The sequence below is a fragment of the Geotrypetes seraphini genome, chromosome 6 (genome assembly GCF_902459505.1).
Source record: "Geotrypetes seraphini chromosome 6, aGeoSer1.1, whole genome shotgun sequence".
NCBI classification, from domain to species: domain Eukaryota; kingdom Metazoa; phylum Chordata; class Amphibia; order Gymnophiona; family Dermophiidae; genus Geotrypetes; species Geotrypetes seraphini.
Window position 1 is genome coordinate 20,231,587 of NC_047089.1, and position 25,449 is coordinate 20,257,035.

At 43.5% G+C, this 25,449-nt stretch overlaps 1 protein-coding gene across 3 annotated transcripts; it reads right to left on the bottom strand.

Moving 5' to 3' along the window:
• CCDC90B (coiled-coil domain containing 90B) lies at positions 1–25,449 on the bottom strand. 3 transcript variants are annotated; one of them, XM_033949709.1, is made up of 11 exons: positions 25,387–25,449; positions 24,389–24,515; positions 17,820–17,939; positions 17,266–17,369; positions 7,870–7,971; positions 6,011–6,052; positions 4,875–4,946; positions 4,709–4,762; positions 2,047–2,161; positions 1,159–1,245; positions 1–230 (listed from the first exon to the last, which is right to left on the bottom strand). In XM_033949709.1, exons 1-10 carry the CDS (start codon positions 25,432–25,434, stop codon positions 1,190–1,192), a joined length of 840 nt encoding a protein of 279 aa, XP_033805600.1. In that variant the 5' UTR covers positions 25,435–25,449; the 3' UTR covers positions 1–230; positions 1,159–1,189. The 3 variants fall into 3 exon arrangements, with proteins under 3 accessions (XP_033805600.1, XP_033805599.1, XP_033805601.1); XM_033949708.1 differs by having other exon boundaries at positions 1–1,245; XM_033949710.1 differs by lacking the exon at positions 25,387–25,449 and adding an exon at positions 25,114–25,344 and having other exon boundaries at positions 1–1,245.

Sequence of the window (25,449 nt, forward strand, 5' to 3'; positions counted from 1 at the left end):
CAAGTTTCCAAATTTATTTGTCTTATTATCCCACACCAAGGGTAAAAACCTTCTGGGTGGCTTACAATCTAAGATAAACAATTTAAAATCACAACAACGTAGAAATAAGGTTAAAAGCAGAACTACATTTGTTATAGGAAAGTAGGAAGGAAAATACATTCGATTATAACTTCTTGTCTCTTGCAGAAAACTCTCGAAAGCCAAATATCGCTGTTTGTTATGATAAGCATCTGAGAAAAGAAATATTTTAAACTCAGGCTTAAACTTAGCAGTTGAATTTAATAATCAGAGAGCCTGAGGCATAGAGTTCCAAAGACGTGGACCTTTTACTGAGAAAGTAGCAGACCTAATGTGTTCATGTACAATTTCACAATAAGTTGGAACTATAAGACATTTTTGATTTTCTGATCTAAGGGTTCTCGCAGGTAGAGCTGGGATAAGAAGTGGCGTTAGGCGAGGTGCATATGTACATATCCTCTTGTATGTAATGGTCAGACCCTACACAGAACTTAGGGCTCCTTTTACGAAGGTGCGCTAGGGTTTATAGCACACGCACTGGATTAGCGCGCTAGCTGAAAAACTACCTGCTCAAGAGGGGCGGTAGCAGCTAGCGCGTGTGGCATTTTAGCCTGCGTTAGGGCCCTAATGCGCCTTCGTAAAAGGAGCCCTTAATGTTGAGTCACACAGTATTCTCATGTAAAGCCCAAATGGTCCCACTTCTGATATGTCCATAACTCGCATCAATTTACTTACAAAGGAAAAACCCCAATGCATAAGCAGATGAAGTCCATTGCATGGTTCTGAACCAGTGCAACCTCAACCTTTCCTGTTAGCAGTCAGCTCTTAAAACATTTCTCTCTTAGCATGATGCTAGCCTTACCCATCAGATACTGGTTTTAAAAAAAATAAAAAAGTGTGCTGCCCTAAGAGGGTAAAAGGTCAGATAGTTAAATTTGCCACAATTTTCCTTCTTTGCCAAAGCAGCCTCAACTATGCATTCATAGGAAGTTCAAAAGTTTTTTTCCCATTGTTCCTTTTTCACCTAGTAATTGCACTCATCCATTATGGTCTTTGTATGTTAAAGTAGCCTGCAATACTGTTGTAATTTAGATTGCAGCATTCCATATCTCTCGCAACAGCTGTCCTGTTAAAACATACCATCAGGATGCTCTGACAGTGTGCTAGGGTCTTATTTCCACAGCCGATAAAATCCCAAAGCTATCGCAAGGCATGTAAAGACTGAAGCTGAAAGAGAAAATGCATAAACATTGGAAATCTACTTTGGTAGAGAAGATGAACAATGACCAGCAATCTGGTATCACTATACTGACAGGTTTTTTTAAAAAACAAAGTTTTTATTATAGATTCAATACAATACCAAATTGAAGAACATCAAAAGAGATAAGAGAAAAATAGGAACACAGCCACTCTCAATAGAAGCCTCTGCAAACCGAAGTCCCCAATGCCCAGGCCCAGCCCCAACATAGCAGATCTTTTAAAAAGGAAACGGGTAGTATAGTGCCCAATATAGCTTCTGTCTTTATCAATAAACACAAAGTCAGTCCTGAAGAGTTTATGTTCCAACCATTTGCTAAATCTTATTAATTTGTTTGACTGAGTGGTCCAGATAATCACATCTACTATATTCTATACTATAAACAAACCCTTAATTATTTGTGAATCGCTGCTTGCCTGCTCCAAGCCCTGAAATCACTGCTTATTTCAAAAACCGCGAACAGTACAAAAGTTATTCGCAGTTTCAATAATAAGAACGACGACGTTTTCTAAAAACCGTGAACAAAAAAAAAAAAAAGTTATTTGCGGTTTCAATAATAAAAACAACGTTTTCTATAAGCCGTGAATAACATATAAAAAGTTATTTGCGGTTTTTCCATATTCGCGCCTATGGTCCGCCGCATCCCCCCCCGAATACGGAGGGATAAGTGGCTTAATGTTCTCAGCTAATCTATGCCTAACAAAGTGCACTTAAAAACTTCTTCTTACTATAACTAGGATATTGTGTCCAAAAAGTTAAAAATATCTTACCTGCAAGAAAACGTACTGTGTCCAGTTTATGAGATTCCATGAGAGTTTTCAAGGACGCTATATCAATATCAATTTTTTTATTGGTCTCTGTAATAAGATAGTCTGTGTTTGCATTCTGAAATAAATAAGCACACACCGAAACACTTCACTTCTGTTGGTTTTATTCTTTTAAACGTAAATCTAAAAGCAACAGTATTCACCCAAGCATTTTAGGCAGATGTTAGCTCAGTAAAGATTATGAATATGCTGAAATCACGAGTGCTCTGCAATGAAGATGTTTTAATGTTAAACGCTGAAACTAACTTACCCCCTCTTTTACTAAGACTCACTAGCTGATTTAGCGCGTGCTAAACGCTAACACAGCCATCGAATATAATGGACGCGTTAGCGGGCTCCAAATCGGCTAGCGTGCCTTAGTAAAAGGACCCCTTACTCGACCATGTGGGTACTTTCCTTTGGTTGGGTAACAAGTCATCATAAAATAAAATGTGAACCTTTTTTTTTTTAAAATCAAAAGTATTCCACTTTAATAAAATGTGCCACCTTTTATTCTGGTTGAACTATTTGCATCGAGGTTCTAAATGACAATATGATGGATTTTGGTCTCAGATTTGGTTTCTGTTACACTCTAATTTCCCTACAGGGGGTCTTTTTATTTTTTTGCAGACTCGCCGCTTCAGGGGAATTCATTGTACCTCTTACTTTAGCCAAAATTGCTTTCAAAATATCAAATATCCCAATACTGACCTAATAAATACCATAAGAACATAAGAAGCGCCATCTCCGGATCAGACCTTCGGTCCATCAAGTCCGGCGATCCGCACACGCGGAGGCCCTGCTAGGTATTCACCTGGCTTATTTTATAGCCAACCATATCTTTATATGCCTCTCTCAAGGAGATATGCATCTAGTTTGCTTTTGAAGCCTAGGACTCTCGATTCCGCAATAATCTCCCCTGGGAGAGTATTCCAGATGTCAACCACTCTCTGTGTGAAGCAGAACTTCCTGATATTAGTCCTGAACTTGCCCCCCCTTAGCTTCATTTCATGTCCTCTTGTCCGTGTCAAATTGGACATTGTAAATAATCTTCTCTGCTCTATTTTGTCGATTCCTTTCAGTATTTTGAAGGTTTCGATCATATCCCCACGCAGTCTCCTTTTCTCAAGGGAGAACAATCCCAGTGTTTTAAGTCGATCCTCATATTCCAGTTTCTCCATACCCTTCACTAGTTTAGTTGCTCGTCTCTGCACCCTCTCCAGCAGTTTTATATCCTTCTTTAGGTAGGGAGACCAATGTTGGACACAGTATTCCAAGTGGGGTCTGACCATTGCCCTATAAAGCGGCATTATAACTTTCTCCGATCTACTCGAGATTCCTTTCTTTATCATGCCCAACATTCTATTTGCCGCTGCCGCGCATTGTGCCGACGGCTTCAGGGTCCTATCTATCAGTACACCCATAGATAAACAAAAGAGCAGAGAAGGCCAGACTTTCAAACTGAAGCTTTTAATGTCACCAATAGGAAGTGGAACCAGAAAAATGGACTCAACACAGACCATGTTTCGGCTACAGGTTGTCCATTCGGCAATAAAAATGAGCTGCTGTATCAATCAAATTCAACTAAAACTCACATCCAGGATATCCCTGGGGGTTAAGTAGCATGGAATCTTGCAACTTTTTGGCATGCGCCCTGGTACTTGTGACTGAACTAGTCTAGCCACTGATGAAAAGAGAGCATTGGGCTAGATCAGTGGTCTCAAACTCGCGGCCCGCTAGGTACTATTTTAAGGCCTTCGGTACGTTACCATTGTTCTGGAACGTTGCCCTCCTCGGTGCTGTAACCTCACGCAAGCGCTTTCCTGCGTCTGTACGCGATTGTGAGGTGGAGTGGAGAGGACAAACTGAAGACAGTTGCGGATGCGACCACCGGACACTTAAGGCACAAGTCGGATATTGATTCTCCCCTCTACAAAAAAGCCGAGAGGACTCCACCAAAATCTTGTCTCTTGCAGTTGATACTTTAGAATCTAAATCACAATTTTGCATGAGGTAAAACTCTTTATAGTTTATAAATCTTTCCTTAATTGCTTCTGATAATTTCAGCTATACACAGCTGAAAGCAGTGCAACATGGAGAAAGTGAAAAACTGTCTCAACTTCACTTTCTGCATGTTGCACTGCTTTCAGTTGTGTATAGCTGAAATTATCAGAAGCAATTAAGGAAAGATATTAAACTATAACGAGTTTTACATCATACAAAGTTGCCATTTCTTTAATAAGATATAAACTATTTTTTCTGCAGCCCCCCAAGTACCTACAAATCCAAAACGTGGCCCTGCAAAGGGTTTGAGTTTGAGACCGCTGGGCTAGATGGACCCTTGGTCTGATCCAGTTGTTCAACATGGAAGGTTCAGGTTATATTTTAGGGTGCTCAGGTCAATAGACTTTTTCTATCGTGTCTCAACATGGGCTTAGAAGTATTCTAAGGGCCTGGTTCTGTGCTGAAACAGCAGCCATAGTTCTCTGCCTACGTTTAGGGCAGGGCATTAGTAGCAGTGTAGATCTAGTAGAGAAAAAGATGTACCATGTAAGCTTTCAAGATCTTGCAGCTGTCATGATTTCATGGTTTAGTAGAGGCCTGGATGAGAAAAGCTCAAGCTCACCTTTTTATGAAACTCTGTGCTTGCTTCCATGAGTTTCTTCTGCTGCTCTGTGAACTGAAGATTAGAAAAGGTCAAAACACATCAAATACTTTTCTGAGAAACCGTTAACAAAAAAATAAATAAATAAAAATCAGAGGAACTAGTGAGAAAGAGAAATAATCCTTACCAAATCTGCTAATCTACTCCTTTCCAAGTTCATATCCAATTTGGTATCTGCTCGGATTCTACCCATTTCGTTCTTCGGAAAAAAAACAAAAGAAAAATCACAACAAAATACATTGTTACCTGTCTATATACAGTACAGGCTGCTCTAAAGTGTCAGGCTTGCAGGAAGTTTCAAGGAAGGCAACGAGCCAGTGGCATAGCCATGAGTGGGCTCTGTGGGCACAGGCTCACCCAGCAACAGCACAGTTGTGATGTGGCTGGTGGGGATCCTAAGCCCCACCAGCTGAAGACTTGTGGCATGCCTCCCTTTCCTCCCCTGTAGGCGATTAGGTCTCAACTCCACCCCTCCCCAGAACTTTTTAAAGACCAGCTCTTCCCTGGCAGCAAGTGGTGATTCATACCTACTGCTCATGCCAGCTGCAAAACTCCCTCTGATGCAACGTTCTGTTTTTGCACAGGGAGAACCAGGTCAGGGGGAGGCTCAAGGCTGCCGTGAGCAGTAGGCATGAGTTGCTGCTTGTGAAGAACTGAAAGCTTTAAAAGGACTTGGGGGGTAGGGATGGGATGGAGTTGAGAGACCCAGTCACCTGCAGGATGCCTTGTCTACAAAGCCCTACATGGCCTACTACCTCACTGCTCAATTCTTGTTCTCATCGCCAAGCCGCTCCACACGTTCCCGATCAATTTCTACCCACCCTTCAGTCAAAGGCTGTACTCGGAAAAGATTCATTAACCGGCTCTTACCATACCAAGCCACTTCCAAGAATCCTGAACTGGGCCAAATGGTTAGAATATTAACATCATATGTGCATTTTAGAAAGCTATTAAAAACCTATCTGTTCTCAAAATTCTTGTAATCCCTTCAAAGCAGCATACCGATGTGAAAGTATTGTTAACTCGTTGATGTCAATATTCTATCTATTGTAGCTCGCTGACAATGGTCAGCCCATCTCTTTTGTAAACCGCATAGAACCGAAAGGCTTTTACGGTATATAAATAAAAATGTATGTTATGTTATATGCTGGGCAGGTTGCAGTGCCCACCCACTTTGGGGTCAGGCCCACCTAAAACTGGGTGTGTCATGCTATGCCCCTGCAACCAATCATCAGATATGACAGAGAGCAGCTTTGAACTTACTACAATTTGCTCCTTAACTTGATCCAATTCAATTTTCATTTTCTAGGTACAAAACAGAAGGCAGTTAAAAATTCATAATGATTGCCTGACACATTAGTTTAAAGCAGGGGTGTCCAACCTTCCCTGGGCCGCATTGGTCGAAAGAAATGTTTGTGGGGCTGCACAACCGTGCAAACGCTGCAGCAAGACAGAGGAGGGAGCCAGCAAGACAGTAAACATCCAGGGGCAGCAGAGGAAAACACTGCATCGCCCTCGACTGGGGCCGCACAAAATACTTCACGGGGCCACATGCAGCCCTCGGGCCGCAGGTTGGACACCCCTGGTTTAAAGTATCCTGTAGCAGAAAGACTTTCATCAGAAGCAGAACGGAACTCATTTTCTAATCTAATCTAATCTAATCCTTAGGTTTGTATACCGCATCATCTCCACGTTCGTAGAGCTCGACGCGGTTTACAGTAGGAGAAATAGGAAGGAACTACAACAGAGGGTTAGAGGTAGAAGTGTGAAGAAAATTTAGAGGACTTGGGATGCCAAGATATAAGAGTTTCCTTGATTCCTAAGTTGGAGGGAGACTTACATTTTTTGAGAAAAGCCAGGTTTTCAGATGTTTGCGGAAAACTTGGAGAGAGCTCAAGTTCCGAAGAGGGGAGGTAAGGTTGTTCCAGAGCTCAGTGATTTTGAAGTGGAGGGAGGTCCCTAGCTTTCCTGTGTGGGAAATGCCTTTAGCGAGGGGAAGGATAGTTTTAATTTGTGGGAGGATCTGGTGGTATTAGGGTTTGAGGAATTCCAAGAAAGAGGGATAAAGGGAGGGAGGATACCATATAGGATTTTGAAAGTTAAACAGGCGCATTTATAGTGGACCCTGGCGATTATCGGAAGCCAGTGGAGCTTGGCCAGGAGCGGGGAGACATGGTCAAATTTACTTTTAGCGAAGATACCAGCAGTTAAAGCAGAAAGACAGCATGAAAACTTGAAACCAGAATTTGACATCACAGAAATAAACTATGACATCACAGAATTAATCAAAATAGGGAGACTCATATGGTCCAGATCAGTAGCTAAAATTAAAGGGCCGTGTTTGATGGTGAGCATGTCCAGCAAGGGAAGAACGAGTGCAGGCGTAGGAAAAAAGTTCTGGGTTCTGGTAAGAAAAAAAACCCGCAGTGAAGCGGATTCTCAAAGATAGTAATGAAATATAGTTTGGCACAGGAGAGCACACGAAGTTTTGAACAGGTGGAGGTAATGGGTAGAACCAAAAGAGTCTAATAAATGAGCTAAAATTCTCGTTCTTGTTGATAACATTACCAGCAGATTTTCAAGGGAGCAGCTTAGAGCAGTGGTTCCCAACCCTGTCCTGGAGGACCACCAGCCCAATTGGGTTTTCAAGCTAGCCCTAATAAATATGCATGAGAGAGATTTGCATATAATGGAAGTGATAGGCATGCAAATCTGCTCCATGCATATTCATTAGGGCTATCCTGAAAACCCGATTGGCCTGGTGGTCCACCAGGACGGGATTGGGAACCACTGGCTTAGACTATATTTACTATTCTGATTTCCTACAGGGTAAAAGTTAAAGCCTGTTATTGAACTTTGAAAATCTATGGAAGTTAGAGCTTTCCTGAAATAAGCACAGTTGAATGTACAAAAAGATGGAGGCTACTTGACACAGTAGGATGTTTATTTGCAACTAAAGGTCCCTAGATTAAAGTCCTTTTCTCAGACATAAAAAAAGACAAGCCCTTTAATAGAGTCTGGTCATATGGGCTCAATTCATTGAGGAGTTTTAGCAGAGTAAAGACCCCGTGTGTGCTTTATTTCACTGAATCTTTCTTTAGAAACCCATGAAATAGTAATACCTCATTCTCTGCTCTCAGGGTTGCAAATTCACTCTTCTCTAGGATGACCATGTCTTTCCGAATGGAGTCCAAATGAGCCATTATCTGCTGTATAGTTATTTCCTATGCGAAAAATATATAAAATAATGAAGAAATTGTGAGTCTTTCCATGAACCAGGTATTTTACCATTACCATGAAATAAGGCAGTTAAAAAAACACCTCAGATTTTCCCCAAGTCCATGTTACTAACGGTTTATGGATTTTTCTAACATAACACAGTAAATGACGGCAGATAAAGCCCCGAACAGTCCATCCAGTCTGCCTATTAGTTATTCTCATTAAAAATACATGATTAATTTAAACTTGTCTCTTCTTTGATATTTCTGGGCCATAGACTATAAAGTCCACCTGGTATTGTCCTAGGTTCCAACTGCTGAAGTTGTCATCTAATCAAGCCATTGTGACATCACTGCTGAGGTTGGCTCTTAGGCATTGGTGGAATGAGGCATTATGACATCACAATCTCAGCTCTGGAATGTTGCTACTCTTTGGGCTTCTGCCAGGTAACTTAGTAACATAGTAAATGACAGCAGATAAAGACCTGAACGGTCCATCCAGTCAGCCCATTAATTATACCCATTACAAATACATGATTAATTTATCTTGTCTCTTCTTTGATATTTCTGGGTCATAGACTGTAAAGTCCACCTGGTATTGTCCTAGGTTCCAAATGCTGAAGTTGCCTTCCAAGCTCACTCCAGCCTATCCAACCATCCTGTTGCAGGATCTCTACCATAAAGTCTGGCCAGTAACGTCCTCATGTTCCAAATTAGTGGAGTTCCCATTGATGCCCTCCCAAGCCCATCCTACACTGAATCACTATAGACTGTGCAAGTCTGTCCAGTGCCGGCCTTAGCTCTTTAATTTACATGCTTCATTTTCTAATTAGAGATCCTCTGTGTGTATCCCACGCTTTTTTGAATTCCATCACCCTGCTGCATGCGCATTACTTTCAGTACAGTCTCTGGCAATGTATTCCAGAGATTTTTCTATACATCGAGTGAAGACATATTTTCTCCGATTTATTCTAACTGTACTACTTAGAAGCTTCATTGTGTGACTCTCTAATTCGTCTTTGGTAAAATTTGTGGAAAAAAAAATTGTGTTGATTTGACTGCATGAGTTTTTGCAAGCATAAGAACAAAAACACTGCAGAGAGGATGATGTTCAAGATGCAGGCTTTTATTTAAAGATACAATCCAATAATCCACATGAAGAAATAACTAGGACCCAGAGCATAGGGGGACTATGGACCCAACACGGTCCGTGTTCGACAAAACTGTCTTCTTCAGGGGTCCCTAAAGGTCCTGCTACATAAACTCGTGGATCAGAGGCTAAAAGCAATCGTAGGCGAAACTCTGCGCAGAGGAGAAGCAGGAAAAGCAAGTAAAGGGTCCCATAACACATGCTTAATGTGGGGGGGGGGGGGGAAAAAAAGGCCTACTGCAGAATACGTTGAAGTGTTTTGCAGTAATTTATCTGTCAGCCTGTGCCACTCATGCATTATTATTTTTTTTGGGGGGGGAGGGAGTGTGTCATGGGCATGTTAACCAGCTAGCCTGTTTGCATTACCATTTTCTAACTTGCTAATGCAAAGGCACTGTGTGGGTTGATTCATTTTTTGGGGGGTGGGTGGGGGGGTTATTGGTTTTCCCTTTTGCGGGATATGTATATGTATGCACATACAATAATATTTCAGTCATTCCTCAATTTCGAGTTTGTTGTTTCTAGTTTTTAATGTGTAGAAAAGCTTGGTATAACAATCCATAATTTTCTGAACAAAATTTTTCTTTTGGCCAATAAATAGGTTTTATTGACTTCTGCTATTACCCCCTTCTCAATAAAAAAAAAAATGCGAGAGGCTTTCTAGTAAACATCATTTTATTGAATTTAAAAGTAAATAATTTTTGTTTGCCACCCCTTTCTATTTATTTATTTATTTTTTGCTTTAGGATAAAATAGTATATTAGTTGTGTTGATAAAAATTTATAAACAAAGCCCTGCCAGCTGAACATCTCTTTCTCTAGTTCAGCAGCCAGAACTTTGATTTATAAGAAAGGAATAAGCTAAATATTACAGTACTAAGGCTTATATGGATGCTGCAGGGACGGTGACGGGGCGGTGAATGGGATGGCGGGGACGGTGACGGGGCGGTGAAGGGGATGGCGGTGACGGGTGGTGAAGGGAATGGCGGTGACGGGGCGGTGAAGGGGACGGTGGGCCGGGGACGGGGTGGTGACAGGGACAGATTTTTTCCCCCGTGTCATTCTCTACTTTTTACCCATACTGTGCGCTGATGCAAACATTAGGACGCGACCAGATAAAACATTTAAAAAGCCTGCAATTTTGCGGTGCTGAATCTGGCCTTACTACATGGGAAAGTCCTGCATTAAAATGCACTAAGGCCGGATTCTAGCTCAGTTTAGTAAAAGGGCCCTTTATTAGCTTTGTATAATACCCTGTTTCCCCGATGGTAAGACACTGTCTTATTTTTTTTGGAAGGCCAAAATATGCTCTAGGGCTTATTTTCGGGGGGATGCCTTATTTACCCATGAAGAAGACTACAGTACACAGTTATTGTTGAAAAAAACCCAGAATTTTATTACCTGTATTGGATGTTCTGGCCGTGAACAAACTCCTGCAGTCTCCGTTAGGGAGGGATGAGGGAAGCTGCCTGTGTTTCCTTGCGCGGAGTCACGTGCGGGCGCTGCAGTCCTGTCACTTCCTCCTCTTCACTTCATGACGAGGCGCGGCACGCAGCCATGGAGGCAAATACGGTAGACGGAGGGACCACACGGAGTCACCCACCGAACCACCCGATTCGGGTAAGCGCAGGTATCGGTGGGTGGCTTATTTGCGGGGGGGGGGGGGGGCCTTATTTTACATTTTTTTCTAAAAAGGGGGGGGCTGTCTTATTTGATGGCCCTGCCTTATCATCGAGGAAACACGGTATATGAGCTGTGCTACTGGTATTAGGAACAAAAGCGACCACCTTGTTTTCTAAGTACCTAACACTTTATTTTTGCAATAAATCATTACAAACCTAAGACACGTTCTCAACTGTCTCTTTGCCAAACAATTACTGATACTCAGAAGGCATATAGATGAAGCTTAATATGCATCTGCCCTATATATTTGGGAGCTCGTCCAGGATCAAAACAGGAAAATTACGCTTGGCTTGGAGCTGTTTCTGTCCTCTGGAAAGTAAACGGCACAAGGAAGCCTAGAGTTAAAACTCCAGGGCATTTAAAATGTTAGCTGAGTCCAAAGCATAGCGAGTGCTTGGAGCAGACTTAGGGCACTGCATCTGACAGTAATGACAAATAAAGCCTTGTGAGGCAAAATTAAACTAAATTAAATGTCTTTGTGTGTCAGGAATAGCCTAGTCTTTTCTGTGCAGTCCATTGAAAAACATTTTATGTCCTTATCAGGCTTCATACTTGGAAGGTGGCATTCTGGAAACAGTCGTTCTGATGAGTTTGATCAGAGCTCACTGGAGTTAGCCGAGTTATTTCAGAAACAGTCCCGATAGCCATACAGCACATCCTTTAACCCTTTCAGGACCAAGGGACATATTTGTCCCATAACTTTAAAATCCTATAAATTTTGATTGGGATAGTCTACAGTTCTAAATTTGATATGTACGGATTCCATATGATACTGCCTTTATGTAAACAAACTGGTTCCGACATTCATTCATTAGCATCGTTGCCAGATTGACGAGAAGATTCACTTGCCACACTGTCCATAAGCCAGAAGTTTGATTTTTTAAAAAAAAAATAATGATATTTCATAAAAAAAAATCAATTTTTTGGCATCTGCAAGCCCTTTTTACCATAAAAATGTCGTCAAAACCACAAAAATTGGCCTACGATCCTTATGGTCCTGAAAGGGTTAACCTGCATTCTTAAAGGATGTTTAATGATTATGACTGCTGACTTTAAATTATCAAAGTTTGGAGGTGGTAACTGAGGTAGGGTATGAGGCTGAAGATTTGCCCAGGCACTCGCTACTCTTGTATTGGCTCTGGCTCTACATATAGAACTTAATTTTTAAAAAAAGGTCAAGCTATTATAAAGGAAATTGGGGTCCGATTCCTAAATCCGACTCCTTCTCATTGTATCCTTTGAGGCAGAAGATTCTGCCGAGGCATAAGGTGATGGGATAAATCGCGCGCCAGACGCCAGCGCGCCGACAATCCAGTGCCGACAATTCGGCAGAAGACAGAAGCGCGCGGGGGAAAAAATAATTTTTAAAGAGCTCCGACTGGGGGTTTGGGGTGGCAACCCCCCACTTTATTGGTTAGTGTTCGTGCTGCCGTTGCGGGGGGGGGGGGAGGATGAAACCCCCCACATTATAGAGAAAACGGAACTTTTCCCGAAAAAAATCAGAAAAAGTTCCGTTTTCGCTATAATGGAGGTTTCCAACCCCCTGAACCCCCCTCCAACAGCAGCGCGAACACTAACCAATAAAGTGGCGGAGTTGCCACCTCAAACCCCCCCCCCCCCCGTCGGAGCTCTTTAAAAATTACTTTTTCCCCCGCGCGCTTCTGTCTTGCGAGTGGAGTCCCAGTTATGGCACCACAGTGACATCTACTGACTGGCTGAACAGCTCTTTAACCTGTGTTGGGTTCTGAAAGGAACTACAACAGAGACTTTCAACATTTTTCATCTCACAGCTCTAAAACTAAAAAGGAATACCCCTGCGCACGGTTCAGCATTTTATCTTCTTTCTCCCACATATTCAAACTTGTTCCAGGGTTGTACCTCTCCCCTCCCCCCACGGTCCAGTATTTTATCTTACCCCCACCACATACAGTCCAGAATTTTACTTCCCCCCAAATAGTCCAGCATCTCCCCCTCATCTCCCCTCTTCAACCGGTGACCAACCAACCCCCCTCCATGCCTTTTAAAAGTTCTCATATCTAGATGTCAGCGGCAGTGATTCATATGGCCAGCTCACACCAACCTCGGAGCCTTCTCTCTAATGTAGCTTCCTGCTTTAGTGGCGCAGTAAGAGGGCCAAGGGGGGGGCAGTCTTCCTCTGGGCTCCGGCACCCCTCCTCGTCTCCACCTCCCTGCCGCGCGCGTGCCCCTTCCCTTGTATCTTTTTAACTTTGGCATGAGCATCCACAAACATGCTGCCCGCATTGGCTTTGGCGCTCTCTCCGTCACTTCCGGGACCTGCGCCGAGGAAGTGACGTCAGAGAGAGCACCGTAGCTGATGCGGGCAGCAAGTTGATGGCTGCCTGCACCAAAGTTAAAAGGGGAAGGGGCGCCCTCACCCTCGGTACGCCACTGAAAGAGAAGGCTCCAGGGTTGGCATGCACAGGCTTTATGAATCACTGTCGCCGACAGCTGGAGACAAGAAAACTTTGAAAAAGGTATAGACTGTTCCAGCACAAATTAAGCTGGCTCTACCAATAAATGACCCTCAGCTGTCTTTGCACGCCAATGTGCCACAGCACACTGGTTGAAAAATTCTGAGAAGGATGGGAAATATAATGGGAGAATGTTTTTACACAGTTATAACAAAGGCTTAAGGTGCTGGACAGGAAGAAGCTGCCAAGCCAAGAAAAATAAGGCCTCTTGTTATCAAAGAAACATGATAGCAGATAAAGGCCAAATGGCCCACCTAGTCTGCCCATCCACAATAACCATTATCTCTTTCTCTCTCTGAGAGATCCCACGTGCCTATCGCAGGCCCTCTTGAATTCAGACAGTCTCTGTCTCCACCACCTCTTCCGGGAGACTGCTCCACGCATCTACCACCCTTTCCATGAAAAAGTATTTCCTTAGATTACTCCTGAGCCTATCACCTCTTAACTTCATCCTATGACCTCTCATCGCAGTTTCCTATCAAATTAAAGAGACTCGACTCATGCGTATTTACATTATGTAGGTATTTAAACGTCTCTATCATATCGTCCCCTCTCCCGCCTTTCCTCCAAAGTATATAGATTGAGATCTTTAAGTCTTTAAGAGGGGATTTAATAGAGACTTTTAAAATAATAAAGGGATTTGATATAATCGACCAAGAAGAAGCATTACTAACTTTTTCGGATGTGACACGGACAAGGGGTCACAGACTGAAACTGAGTGGCAGCAGGTTCAGGACGAATGTCAGGAAGTTCTTTTTTACACAGCGCGTGCTGGGAATTTGGAATGCTCTCCCGGAGGATGTTGTGTCGGAGATTACTGTTCTGGGATTCAAGCGCAAGTTGGATGCACACCTTCTTGCAAATCGTATTGAGGGCTATGGTATATCTGGGTCTCCAATCAGGAGTACCTAAAAGGGCCGCCGCGTGTGCGGATCACCGGACTGGATGAACCTCGGTCTGATCCGGTGAGGGCTTTTCTTATGTTCTTATGTCCCATACACCTTATGATGAAGAAGACCACATACCATTTTAGTAGCCTTCCTCTGGACCGATTCCATCCTTTTTATATCTTTTTGAAGGTGTGGCCTCCAGAATTGTACACAATATTCTAAATGAGGCCTCACCAAAGTCTTATACAGGGGCATCAATACCTCCTTTTTCCTACTGGCCATACCTCTCCCTATGCAACCTAGCATCCTTTTAGCTTTCGCCATCACCTTTTCAACCTGTTTGGCCACCTTAAGATCATCCCATACAATCACACCCAAGTCCCGCTCTTCTGTTGTGCACATAAGCTCTTCATTCCCTAATCTGTACCATTCCTCGGGTTTTTGCAGCCCAAAGGCATGACCTTGCATTTCTTAGCATTAAATTATAGCCGCCAAATTTCAGACCATTCTTCAAGCTTCGCCAGGCCTTTCTTCATGTTATTCACACCATCCGGCGTGTCTACTCTATTGCAGATTTTGGTATCATCTGCAAAGAGGCAAATCTTACCCAACAACCCTTCAGCGATATCATTTATAAAAATGTTATAAAGAACAGGCCCAAGAACAGAACCTTGAGGCACACCACTGGTAACCTCCCTTTCCTCAGAGCTATTTCCATTGATCACTACCCTCTGTCACCTTCCACTCAACCAGTTCCTGACCCAGACCGTCACTTTGGGACCCATCCCAAGGGCACTCAGTTTATTTATTAGACATCTGTGTGGAACACTGTTAAAGGCTTTACTAAAATCTAAATACACCACATCTAGCGCACATCCTCTATCCAATTCTCTGGTCACCCAGTCAAAGAAATTGATCATATTTGTCTGACAAGACCTACCTCTAGTGAATCTATGTTGCCTTGGATCCTGTAATCCACAGGATTCCAGAAACATGACCATTCTCTGTTTTAAAAGCGTTTCCATTAAATTTGCTTATCACAGAAGCAAGACTTACCGGCCTGTAATTCCCTGCTTCTTCCTTCTACTTTTGTGGAGAGAGACCACATCTGCCTTTCTCTAGTCCTCCGGTACCACTTCCGACTCTAGAGACTCATTGAAAAGGTCAGTCAGTGGAGCTACCAAAACTTCCCAAAGTTCCTTCAGCAACCTCGGATGTACACTATCCAGCCCTATCGCTTTGTCTATCTTTATTTTAGCTAACTCCTCACAAATCCAACCCTCAGAAAATCGATCAGGGTCTATTACTCCTTCATCCCTATTCGTGTTTGTTTTCTGCGGTCCCGCTCCCGGCGCTTCAGTCGTGAACACAGAACAGAAATATCTGTTAAGCAATTCGGTCTTTTCTTTATCAGCTTCTACATATTCCTCCCCTTCACCTTTGAGTCTCACAATTCCAAAAACTTAGCTAAAACTGGACAGCATTCCTTATTCAAGAAAGATGCCAAATATGATGGCAGTTTGTCAACATTTCCGCACAGACAAACTGAAAATAACCTAATCCTAGAAGGACTGCATGGAGAAGCAACTGACACAGTGGAACTGAAAAGGGGATTAGCATTCTCCTGGGGTGGGGGAAGGGAGTCCATAATTTATTTGCTAGGTAGGCTTGAGAAAGCACCTCTCATCCTTGGAAATTAACTATGAGAAACAAAGATTTACTTTTTGGAAATGGCACTAGAAAAGGTTCAAAGAAGAGCGACCAAGTTGATAAAGGGGATGGAACTCCTCTTGTATGAGGAAAGACTAAAACGGTTAGGGCTCTTCAGCTTGGAAAAGAGACGGCTGAGGGGAGACATGACTGAAGTCTACAAAATCCTGTGTGGAGCAGAATGGGTAGAAGTGGATCGATGTTTCACTCTTGTCAAAAATTACAAAGACTAGGGGACACTCGAAGTTACAGCAAAATACTTTTAAAACCAATAGGAGGAATATTTTTTTTCACTCAGCTCTGGAACGCATTGCCAGAGGTTGTGGTAAGAGCGAATAGCGTAGCTGGTTTTAAGAAAGGTATGGACAATTTCCTGGAGGAAAAGTCCATAGTCTGTTATTGAGACAGACATGCCTTGGATCAGTAGCATGGAATGTTGCTGCTCTTTGGATTTTTGTCAAGCACTAGTGACCTGGATTGGCCACCGTGAGAACGGGCTACTGGGCTTGATGGGCCATTGGTCTGACCCAGTAACATCACTTATGAGGTTTTCATTGAGGCATTAAGACATCACAATCTCAGCTCTGGAATGTTGCTCTCATTGGGGTTCCGGAATCTTGTTATTCTCTGAGATGCTGGAATGTTGCTACTCTTTGGGTTTTGGCCAGGTACTAGTGACCTCGATTGGTTACCATGAGGACGGGCTACTGGGCTAGATGAACCACTGGTCTGACCCAATAAGATGTTCTTATGCTATTACGTGTGCCAAGTATAGGGCTCTGAGACACTGTAGAATGAGGCATTATGACATCACAATCTCAGCTCTGGAATGTTGCTCTCATTGGGGTTCCGAAATCTTGTTATTCTTTGAGATGCTGGAATGTTGCTACTCCTTGGGTTTTGGTCAGGTACTAGTGACCTGGATTGGCCACCGTGAGAACGGGTTACTGGGCTTGACGGACCATTGGTCTGACCCACTAAGGCTATTCTTATGTATGTTCTTATGTCCTGGACTGGCCTTTGTTGAAGACAAGATGTTGAGCTCAATGGACTTTGGTCTGAGCCAGCATGGCTTACTTATGTCTCTTTCTGGCGAGCACACCTTCTCCTACCCTGTGGAACATTCTTGCCTGCAAGCCCTCCACTTCTTGAGCCTCCCCATCCTAGTGAATTCAAAGGGAACACCATCTGCTGAGCGCATGTGACATGCACGAGCATGAAAAGGGGTCACATATGGACAAGATCACAGCATAAGGAGTTTATTTTCTTTTAGGAAGGCATAGCAAAGCTGAAGAACTGAGTTATAAATAAATATTTTTATCTGTAAAGTGTGGTGGGCAAAAGTAATTTAAAGACCCATAATAATATATTCTTACCTGCTGAGTTTTGGTCACCATATCTTTATAGACTGTCTCAATACTACAGTTTGACAGTGTTGCCAATGCTGACACAATTGTCTCTGCCTGGAGCTTTTCAAAACCTGGGGATTACAAGAAATTAAGGCGGCAACTACACATTCTTATAAAAAATATTTACATTTATATTTTTCAAGTTAGTATAAATATTTGTATCAAATTTCACATTATCCTGAACATGGTCTTGACTCAGAAGGAAGAGGAAGTTGGCTAGTAGCCGGAGAAATGTCAACAGTGATGAAAAGTCCCGACATATTACAAATAAAATGGCAGGAGAGGCGTTCACCAAGTTAAAAAGCACTGACCAGGTCAAGATATTATAGTCAGCAGCACTTAACGGAACAGTACTTCTGAATATTATGTCGGACCACTACACTACTATCTGGTTAGTGCTAAGACTGTCCTTGGGAAGACCCAAAGTCATTCGGGTACTGCCGGTATTCGGGGCTGGTGACCAGATAATTAATCTGGCAAGCAGGACACGTGTGCAAGTAAACCCAGAGGATGTCCCGTACCATGGTTCTGCAGGTCTTGCACTAGAGCGTGTGTGTCGAAGGTTAGCCTCCTCTGTTCCATTGGGATTATGTCTACCCTCCTTGCATCATAAGACTTAACAGCAGCAGAAGTCATCAAGCCTGGGGAAAACGAGAAGGAGTCAACAGTGAGCTCTAAATCTCCCCAAATGCCATTTGGTAACACAGATTATCAAAGTCACTAGCAGGGCTGTAGAGTTGGAGTGGGATGAACTGAAGTTGGTAAAAATGTACAACATTATAATATACTAGTCTTTAAGCCCATTACATTAACAGGTGCTAGAATAGATGTGTGTGTTTGTCTTTCTTTCTCTCTCCTTGGCCACTTTCTGTCTGTCTTTCTTTCTTTCTGTCTCTCTCTTTCCTCGGCTGTCCACCACCACCCCTTGCCTGCTCCCCCTGTCCAGCAGTAGGCCTTCTCCCTCCCTGCTCCCCCTGTCCAGCAGTAGTGCTTCTCCCTCCCTGCTCCCCCTGTCCAGCAGCACCCCTTACCTGCTCCCCTGTCCAGCATCATTCTGCATAATTCGGGTTAGCTGGCCCAATCAGACACTGAACTATGTGTGATGTTACTTTTGCAGGGTGTCACTCAAAGAATAAAGCAAGGAAAAATAACTTGGTCTTAAAAAAAGGCTAAACGGAGGCTTATATTTAGATCCTAGAATCATTATAAGATAGCAAAGTGAGCGCATTATCATCGTTGTTGTCTGCCCTCCTCTTCAAAGCAGCCAGGTGAGGATCGTGGCCGGCTGTTGCGAACTTCGCAGGCCGCTCTCCACGTCGGTAGCACGTTCCCTTTGATGCGATCTCGTGCGTCTCAGGGAACGTGCTACCGAGGTGCAGAGCGGCCTGCGAGGTTCGCTACAGCCGGCCGTGATCCTCATCTGGCTGCTTTGAAGAGGAGGGCAGACAGAAGAGCACCAGTGGCAGCAGCGTGCTCCCTGGTTGTTTTGGAGAAGTTTGCCGCTTCGATGGCTGGAGAGCAGGGAGGTCCGCGCTTTACAATCGGCTACTGGCACAGCTAAGCGCGCATGCGCACTCCTGCCGGCCACGGACATACGGATCACGGAGGTAGGAGTGCACATGTGCGCTTAGCGTTTTATTACAGTAGATGGCAAATTATAATTTATAATTTTAAGTACTTCACTGAGCCGCTCCACACATCAATCATTCTTTACCTTCCCCTCAACCTAGAAAAGGTTCGTTAACAGATTCCGAGCATACTAAGCCGCCTCCAGAGATCCAGAACCAAGTCAACTGGTTAGAGTATCAGCTTCTTACATGCACTTTAGAAAGTTTCTATACACTCACCTTTTTGCTAAATTCTATAACTCTTCATAAGATTTATACAGAAGGAATAAGATTGTTTAACTGCTTATGCCTAAATTAAGGCCAACCCCTCCTGCTGGAAGACCCCCCTCCCCCGAAGATTGCCAGCAGGAGGGTGCCCAATCCCTCCTGCTGGAAACCCCTCCCTCCTTGCTAACTTTAAATGTTAGGCCGGCCGGTCGGGTCTTCTGACTGGCTGGCCAAACTCCGTCGAAATGAGGGGGCCTGCCCCTTCCCGGTGCCTAAGGCCCGATTGACCCAGGCGTCTAAGGACAATTGTGAAGAGTGATGTTGTCCCATAAAATCTGATTTTGATTCAGCTGAAAGCCAGACTAAGCATCGCAAAACTGATGGATCCAAAAAAAAAAATAATAATTTTTTTTATTTTTTAAGTAATAAGAAAGCCAGTTTTTATACCGAGAATTGAAAAGATAGTCATCCCTTTTTTCTGGGTGTCACAATGGGAAAATAGATACTGGAAGAAAACATGTATTCTGGCCAACATCCATTTTGGCTGATAAATGAATACACGTTCTTCGTTTGGGGGGAAGAGGGAGTTGGGTTGATGACCGAGGAAGGCAGCGGCAAAACCACTCCACTGAATGCTCAAAAAACTGTGAATTATTCAGCCTGGAGAGAAGTGAATCCGGATCAAACATGCCCGCATATTACATTGAATTTGAAAAGCTACAGTGAAAGATAAGTGGAGGTTTTTTTTTTTTTCTAATTATGATGGCAGTTATGTGCCCCTGACTTTAAAGTGCTGTATGCAAAAGTAAGTATTTTTTCTCCGCTTGGTTTTGTGAGTAGTTTTTTCCTATTTCAGAGCAGCCATTAAATATATAGCAGTGGTGTTTATATTATTGTGACTTGTAATAATGCTCTTGTGGCAAAAAAACTTCTGCTAGATAGGAAACTATCTTTTTTTTTAAATGTAGAAATAAAGATCAATTAAAAAATTCTCTGTAAATGATAACCTTTCATTGGGCTAAGGAGACATTTGTAAGTCAGCTTTTGAGAAACAGGCTACCTTCGCCATGTCAAAAAAAAAAAATAAAAAAATAAAAAAATAGCAGGTCAATTCAAAGGATCATGATGTCTTTGTACTAAACTTGCTCATTTGACTGTGGAAGAACATCATAAAGCTCTACCTCAACCTGTTCATTTGACCTGAAGAACAAACCTGATTGCCGGGTCCGATTCCAGCAGGCCCGACCAATTCACAAAAGGAAAATATTGAAATGAGGGCGATTGGATGAAAGCCCCCCTCTGACCAAAGACCATCTGCTTTCCCTGCGCATGCGTTTTGTGTCTGTTTGTTGTTTTTTTTTTTTCGGGCCCCGCCTCTCCTGCTCTCCCTTGGAAGAGCTATCCCCGGTGGCAGCAGCCTCTTCCATTTCGCCGACACCGTCGGCCGGTCATGCCCTGCTCTCTGCCGCCTTCCCTGCAGTGCGAGCCTGCGGGTTAAAGTGGGGCTGCATTGCGGCGTGCAGCCCCGCTTTAAACTTGCGGGCTCGCACTACAAGGAAGGTGGCAGAGATCCAGAGCTCGGAGCAGAGAGGACATGAGGGAGAAAGCAGGGCTGGAAGATTGGGACTAGACAGGCTTCCACCTTCATTGTTGCTTGCAGAACCCCCCCCCACACACACACACAGTTAAGTTGCTTGCAGGAACCCCCCCCCCCCCCCCCCACACACACACAGCTAAAATCAGGCATGGTTGGAAGATCGGGGCAAAGTGCAGGGCGGCAATGGAGCAGGAGAGTTGGCAGAGACGTGTGCGACTGGCCCCCCCAGCAGTCGCTTCTTCTCTTGATCGGCCAGCCCAATCGGTGTCCCAAATTTGTTTGAATTGTGTCCCTGCCTACTTTGCATGCCGTTTCCCCTCATTTGCATGCACGGATCGGACGCAGATCGCAGGAGAGGTTAGTGAATTGGGTAGGGGGGAAATCGGGTCGCAAAGGGGTCGCAAACCCATCGCAAAAGTGAATCTAGCCCAAAGTTGTGCCAACCAAAAGCTAGTCGGAAATGTATTGAGAGTCCAACGAAAGGTAGCACTTAAATTTGTTTGTTGACTTTTAGCTGTTCATATTTAAAGAGGAATAACACGGTAAACACACTACTTTATAAAAGTACTACGAGTATTCCAAAGAAAGTGCCTTAGTAATGAAAATCGACTGCAGTGCCAAAAAATAAAATAAACATTAATCACATGTCACGGGCCGTATCGAGGTGGAAGAGGATCTTTTTTTCCTTAAAGGACCCACGGCAACAAGAGGGCATCCGTTGAAAATCAGGGGTGGGAAATTTTATGGCAACACCAGAAAATATTTCTTCACCGAAAGGGTGGTTGATCGCTGGAATAATCTTCCACAACAGGTAATTGAGGCCAGCAGCGTGCCAGATTTTAAGAAAAGATGGGATTGGCATGTGGGATCTCTTCATGGAGGTAGTTAGGGGGTGGGCCATTAGTGTGGGCAGACTAGATGGGCCATGGCCCTTTTCTGCCCTCATGTTCTATGTTTCTAAGGCGAAGTTTTTAAAGGAAAAAAAAAAGACTAAAACCATTGCACACAAATAAAAGCCTCATATCAACCCATAGTTCATTTTTATTGATGACTATCATCTGATTTTTCACTCACTTAAACAAATATTAAAAAAGGCACAATACCTAAAAAAAACATTAGATTAATTCCATAATTTCTATCAAACAGGAATGCACAGAGTTTACCTTTTTTTCAGAAAGAGGATAAACATCAGACTTCAAAATATCTTTTAGGAAGTATAAACGCCCCCTAAAATCACAGGTCAGGAATCTCGGGATGCTGCTAGACTCATCACTCACTCTGATCCTGCAAATCCAGACGACCTTAAAAAATTGTCTCTATCACCTATGGCAGCTTCAAAATCTCTCTCTGCATATACTGAAACAGACAAGTCTGACCACAGTGGTCCATGCCACGATAACATCACAATTAAGACTACTGTAATACCCTGTACACTGGTCTAGCCAAAAAGAGTTTGCATCAGCTGCAACTAATTCAGAAGGCTGCAGGACAACTGACAGAAGGCTGCAAGTGGAATGACCATATTACACCCTTCCTGCAAAAACTATACTGGTTACTTGTACCTTACATGGCTAAATTTAAAAACTCACCGTTTGATTTTCAGGGTTCTCCAGCAAAATGGGCTAGAATACTTAAAGAATAAGTTAACCCTTTACTCCTACTATTTATTATTTCTATAGCACTTTACATATCTTTGAGACCTCCGAGGTCTTGTCAAGCAGCATCACTGACAGAAATTGCACAATGCCAGCGAGACTTCTCAGGAGTAGCCCCCATGCTCTGGAATTTATTCCGAGGGGCTACATCTAACTCTACCTCCACTTTTCACCCAAGCCTTTAATACATAGGGCGATGGACTATATACTCAGGTCTGGATTCTGTAACCGGTGCCGTCTTAAAACCGGCTGCTGACCGTATGCCAATCTCACAATGGCACCAGGTACAGAATCGTGCCTCCGGCAAAGGTAGGCATGGGAAAGGTAGGCCAGGGTTTTCCTGGCCTACATTTCCAGCCCCTACCTATGACGTGAATTGTGCCTCCATAGGAGCTTTACGCCGTCTCATGGCGCTTCCGTTGTTGGCCACGCTCAAAGTAGTGTTAGGTGGCCTAAAGCACCTACAGTGGCGAGATTGGGCCTAAAGCACCTACAGCGGTGAGATTACGGCACTGATCTTTTTAGGCGCTGATAGGCACCTTGAAACTCAGTTAAAAATGTTGTTTCAATGGCATTTTTTAGCCAAGTTTGGGCACCTAATGCCACCTACAAAACCGGAACCATTTAGAGAATCCAGGCCTCATTCTGCACCAGGACTAGCTTACACATTCACTTTAACTAAATCAATTTTTAATCTAATCTTTTATTTGTGCGTCGCTCATACCTACTATACAGGCTCAAGGTGACTTTAAAGAGAGGAGAGAGAGGAGAGGATAGAGAGAGAGGGAGGGGGGAGAGAGGAGAGGAGAGGAGAATAGGTGGGGGGGGAAGGGGAGAGAATGCAGGAAATTAAGTGTGGAACCTATATCTTGTTTAACTGCCTTGAGATTAGCCTCTCATCTATTATTCCAATGAACTCTGCACCACCCATCTTGTCCCCATCTAATATTTGCACTTGGCCCCTTGACTATATGATAAGCCATATTTTTTAAAAGTATTAGCATCATATCTGTTATCTGAATGTTCTGATGTGTGTTATTAGGTAATATAGTAACGTAGTAGATGACGGCAGATAAAGACCCAAATGGTCCATCCAGTCTGCCCAACCTGATTCAATTTAAATTTTTAAATTTTTTCTTCTTAGCTATTTCTGGGCAAGAATCCAAAGCTTTACCCTGTACTGTGCTTGGGTCCCAATTGCCGAAATCTGTTAAGACTTACTCCAGCCCATCCACACCCTCCCAGCCATTGAAACCCTCCCCAGCCCATTCTCCCCCAAACGGCCATATACAGACACAGATCGTGCAAGTCTGCCCAGTACTGGCTTTAGTTCAATATTTACTATTATTTTCTGATTCTAAATCCTCTGTGTTCATCCCACGCTTCTTTGAACTCAGTCACAGTTTTACTCTCCACCACCTCTCTCGGGAGCACATTCCAGGCATCCACTACCCTCTCCGTAAAGTAGAATTAGTATTATGCTGACATGATATCTCTCTCATTTGAATTTCAGTGGCGCTGGCAAAGTATGTTTTTGAAACTGTTTCACAGTGGTCCTACTTTAAATTTCAGTTTGCTGATTTTGAGTTTACCTCATTCATTTTATTACTGTTATGCTGTTAACAAAATTGAAAGTTTTACAATGAATTGTACTTGATACACTACCTTGGATGAATTTCTTCACAAAGGCGGTTAATAAATCCTAATCAATAATAATAAATATTAAAAAATGCACAATGGCTAACAAATTGAGATTAATTATATAACTTCTATCAATCAGACAGGAATGTCCAGAGTTTACCTCCCCTCCTCCTCTGAGACTATCACTGAAATGCTTTGATGTTTCACTTACATATACTGAAAGTCGTCAACGTTTGCCTATTTCTGATCTGAGGAAGAAGGGTCACCTTTGAACGCTCATCAAACAATGCACTAAGTTAGTCCAATAAAAAAGGCATTACCTTTATTCCTTTTGTTTTCTTTCTTTCAATTCTATGTATTACCTTTTTTCAGAAACCCGAAGCGCAGTTGGATCCAAGCATGCTCTGGGATCAAGGGGGCTGGTGGGTGCTTGCTCAGACATCGTGCAACTCCTCTGTAGACGTTTGCACTCATGTTGTTTGCTGACAGCTTCCCGAGAGACAAGGACAGAAGCATAAGGAGGAAGTCAGCGGCAAGGCAGGCTGGGAAATGTAGTGAACTGGCAGAGCTCTAAGCTCGCACAATGCAGGCTGGGAAATATAGTGAACTAACTGGCAGAGCTCTAAAGCCGCACAATGCAGGATGGGAAATGTAGTGAACTAACTGGCAGAGCTCTAAGCCCGCACAATGCCAGATGGGAAATGTAGTGAACTAACTGGCAGAGCTCTAAAGCCACACAATGCAGGCTGGGAAATGTAGTGAACTAACTGGCAGAGCTCTAAAGCCGCACAATGCAGGCTGGGAAATGTAGTGAATTAACTGGCAGAGCTCTAAGCCCGCACAATGCAGGATGAGAAATGTAGTGAACTAACTGGCAGAGCTCTAAAGCCGCACAATGCAGGCTGGGAAATGTAGTGAACTAACTGGCAAAGCTCTAAAGCCGCACAATGCAGGCTGGGAAATATAGTGAACTAACTGGCAGAGCTCTAAAGCCACACAATTCAGGCTGGGAAATGTAGTGAACTAACTGGCAGAGCTCTAAGCCCGATCAATGCAGAGTCAAACAACCATCAACGTCTCCCCCTACCCCTCAATTTATTTATCGTGCAATTCCTCTAAAGAAGCTGCACCTCCCCAGACCACGAAGGCAAAAGCTTTTCTTTGCAAAGCGACCCGAAGAAAAACCACAACCGGCCCAGCCACCCCCCTACTGGGTATAAATTAAAACAGCCGCTCCCATAAGCGCCAACCCTTGGCACAGGACGAGCCTCTCATCGCGCAGGCGCAGACCGCTCTGAAAAACGTCATCTTCCTGCGCAGCCGCATGCAAACTCTTAAGTCTGGGAAATGCTGTTCGTACCATTGCTACGTAGCCCCAAGGCTCTCTGGGATTTGTAGTCTGGAGCATCCTCGGAAGGAAGGC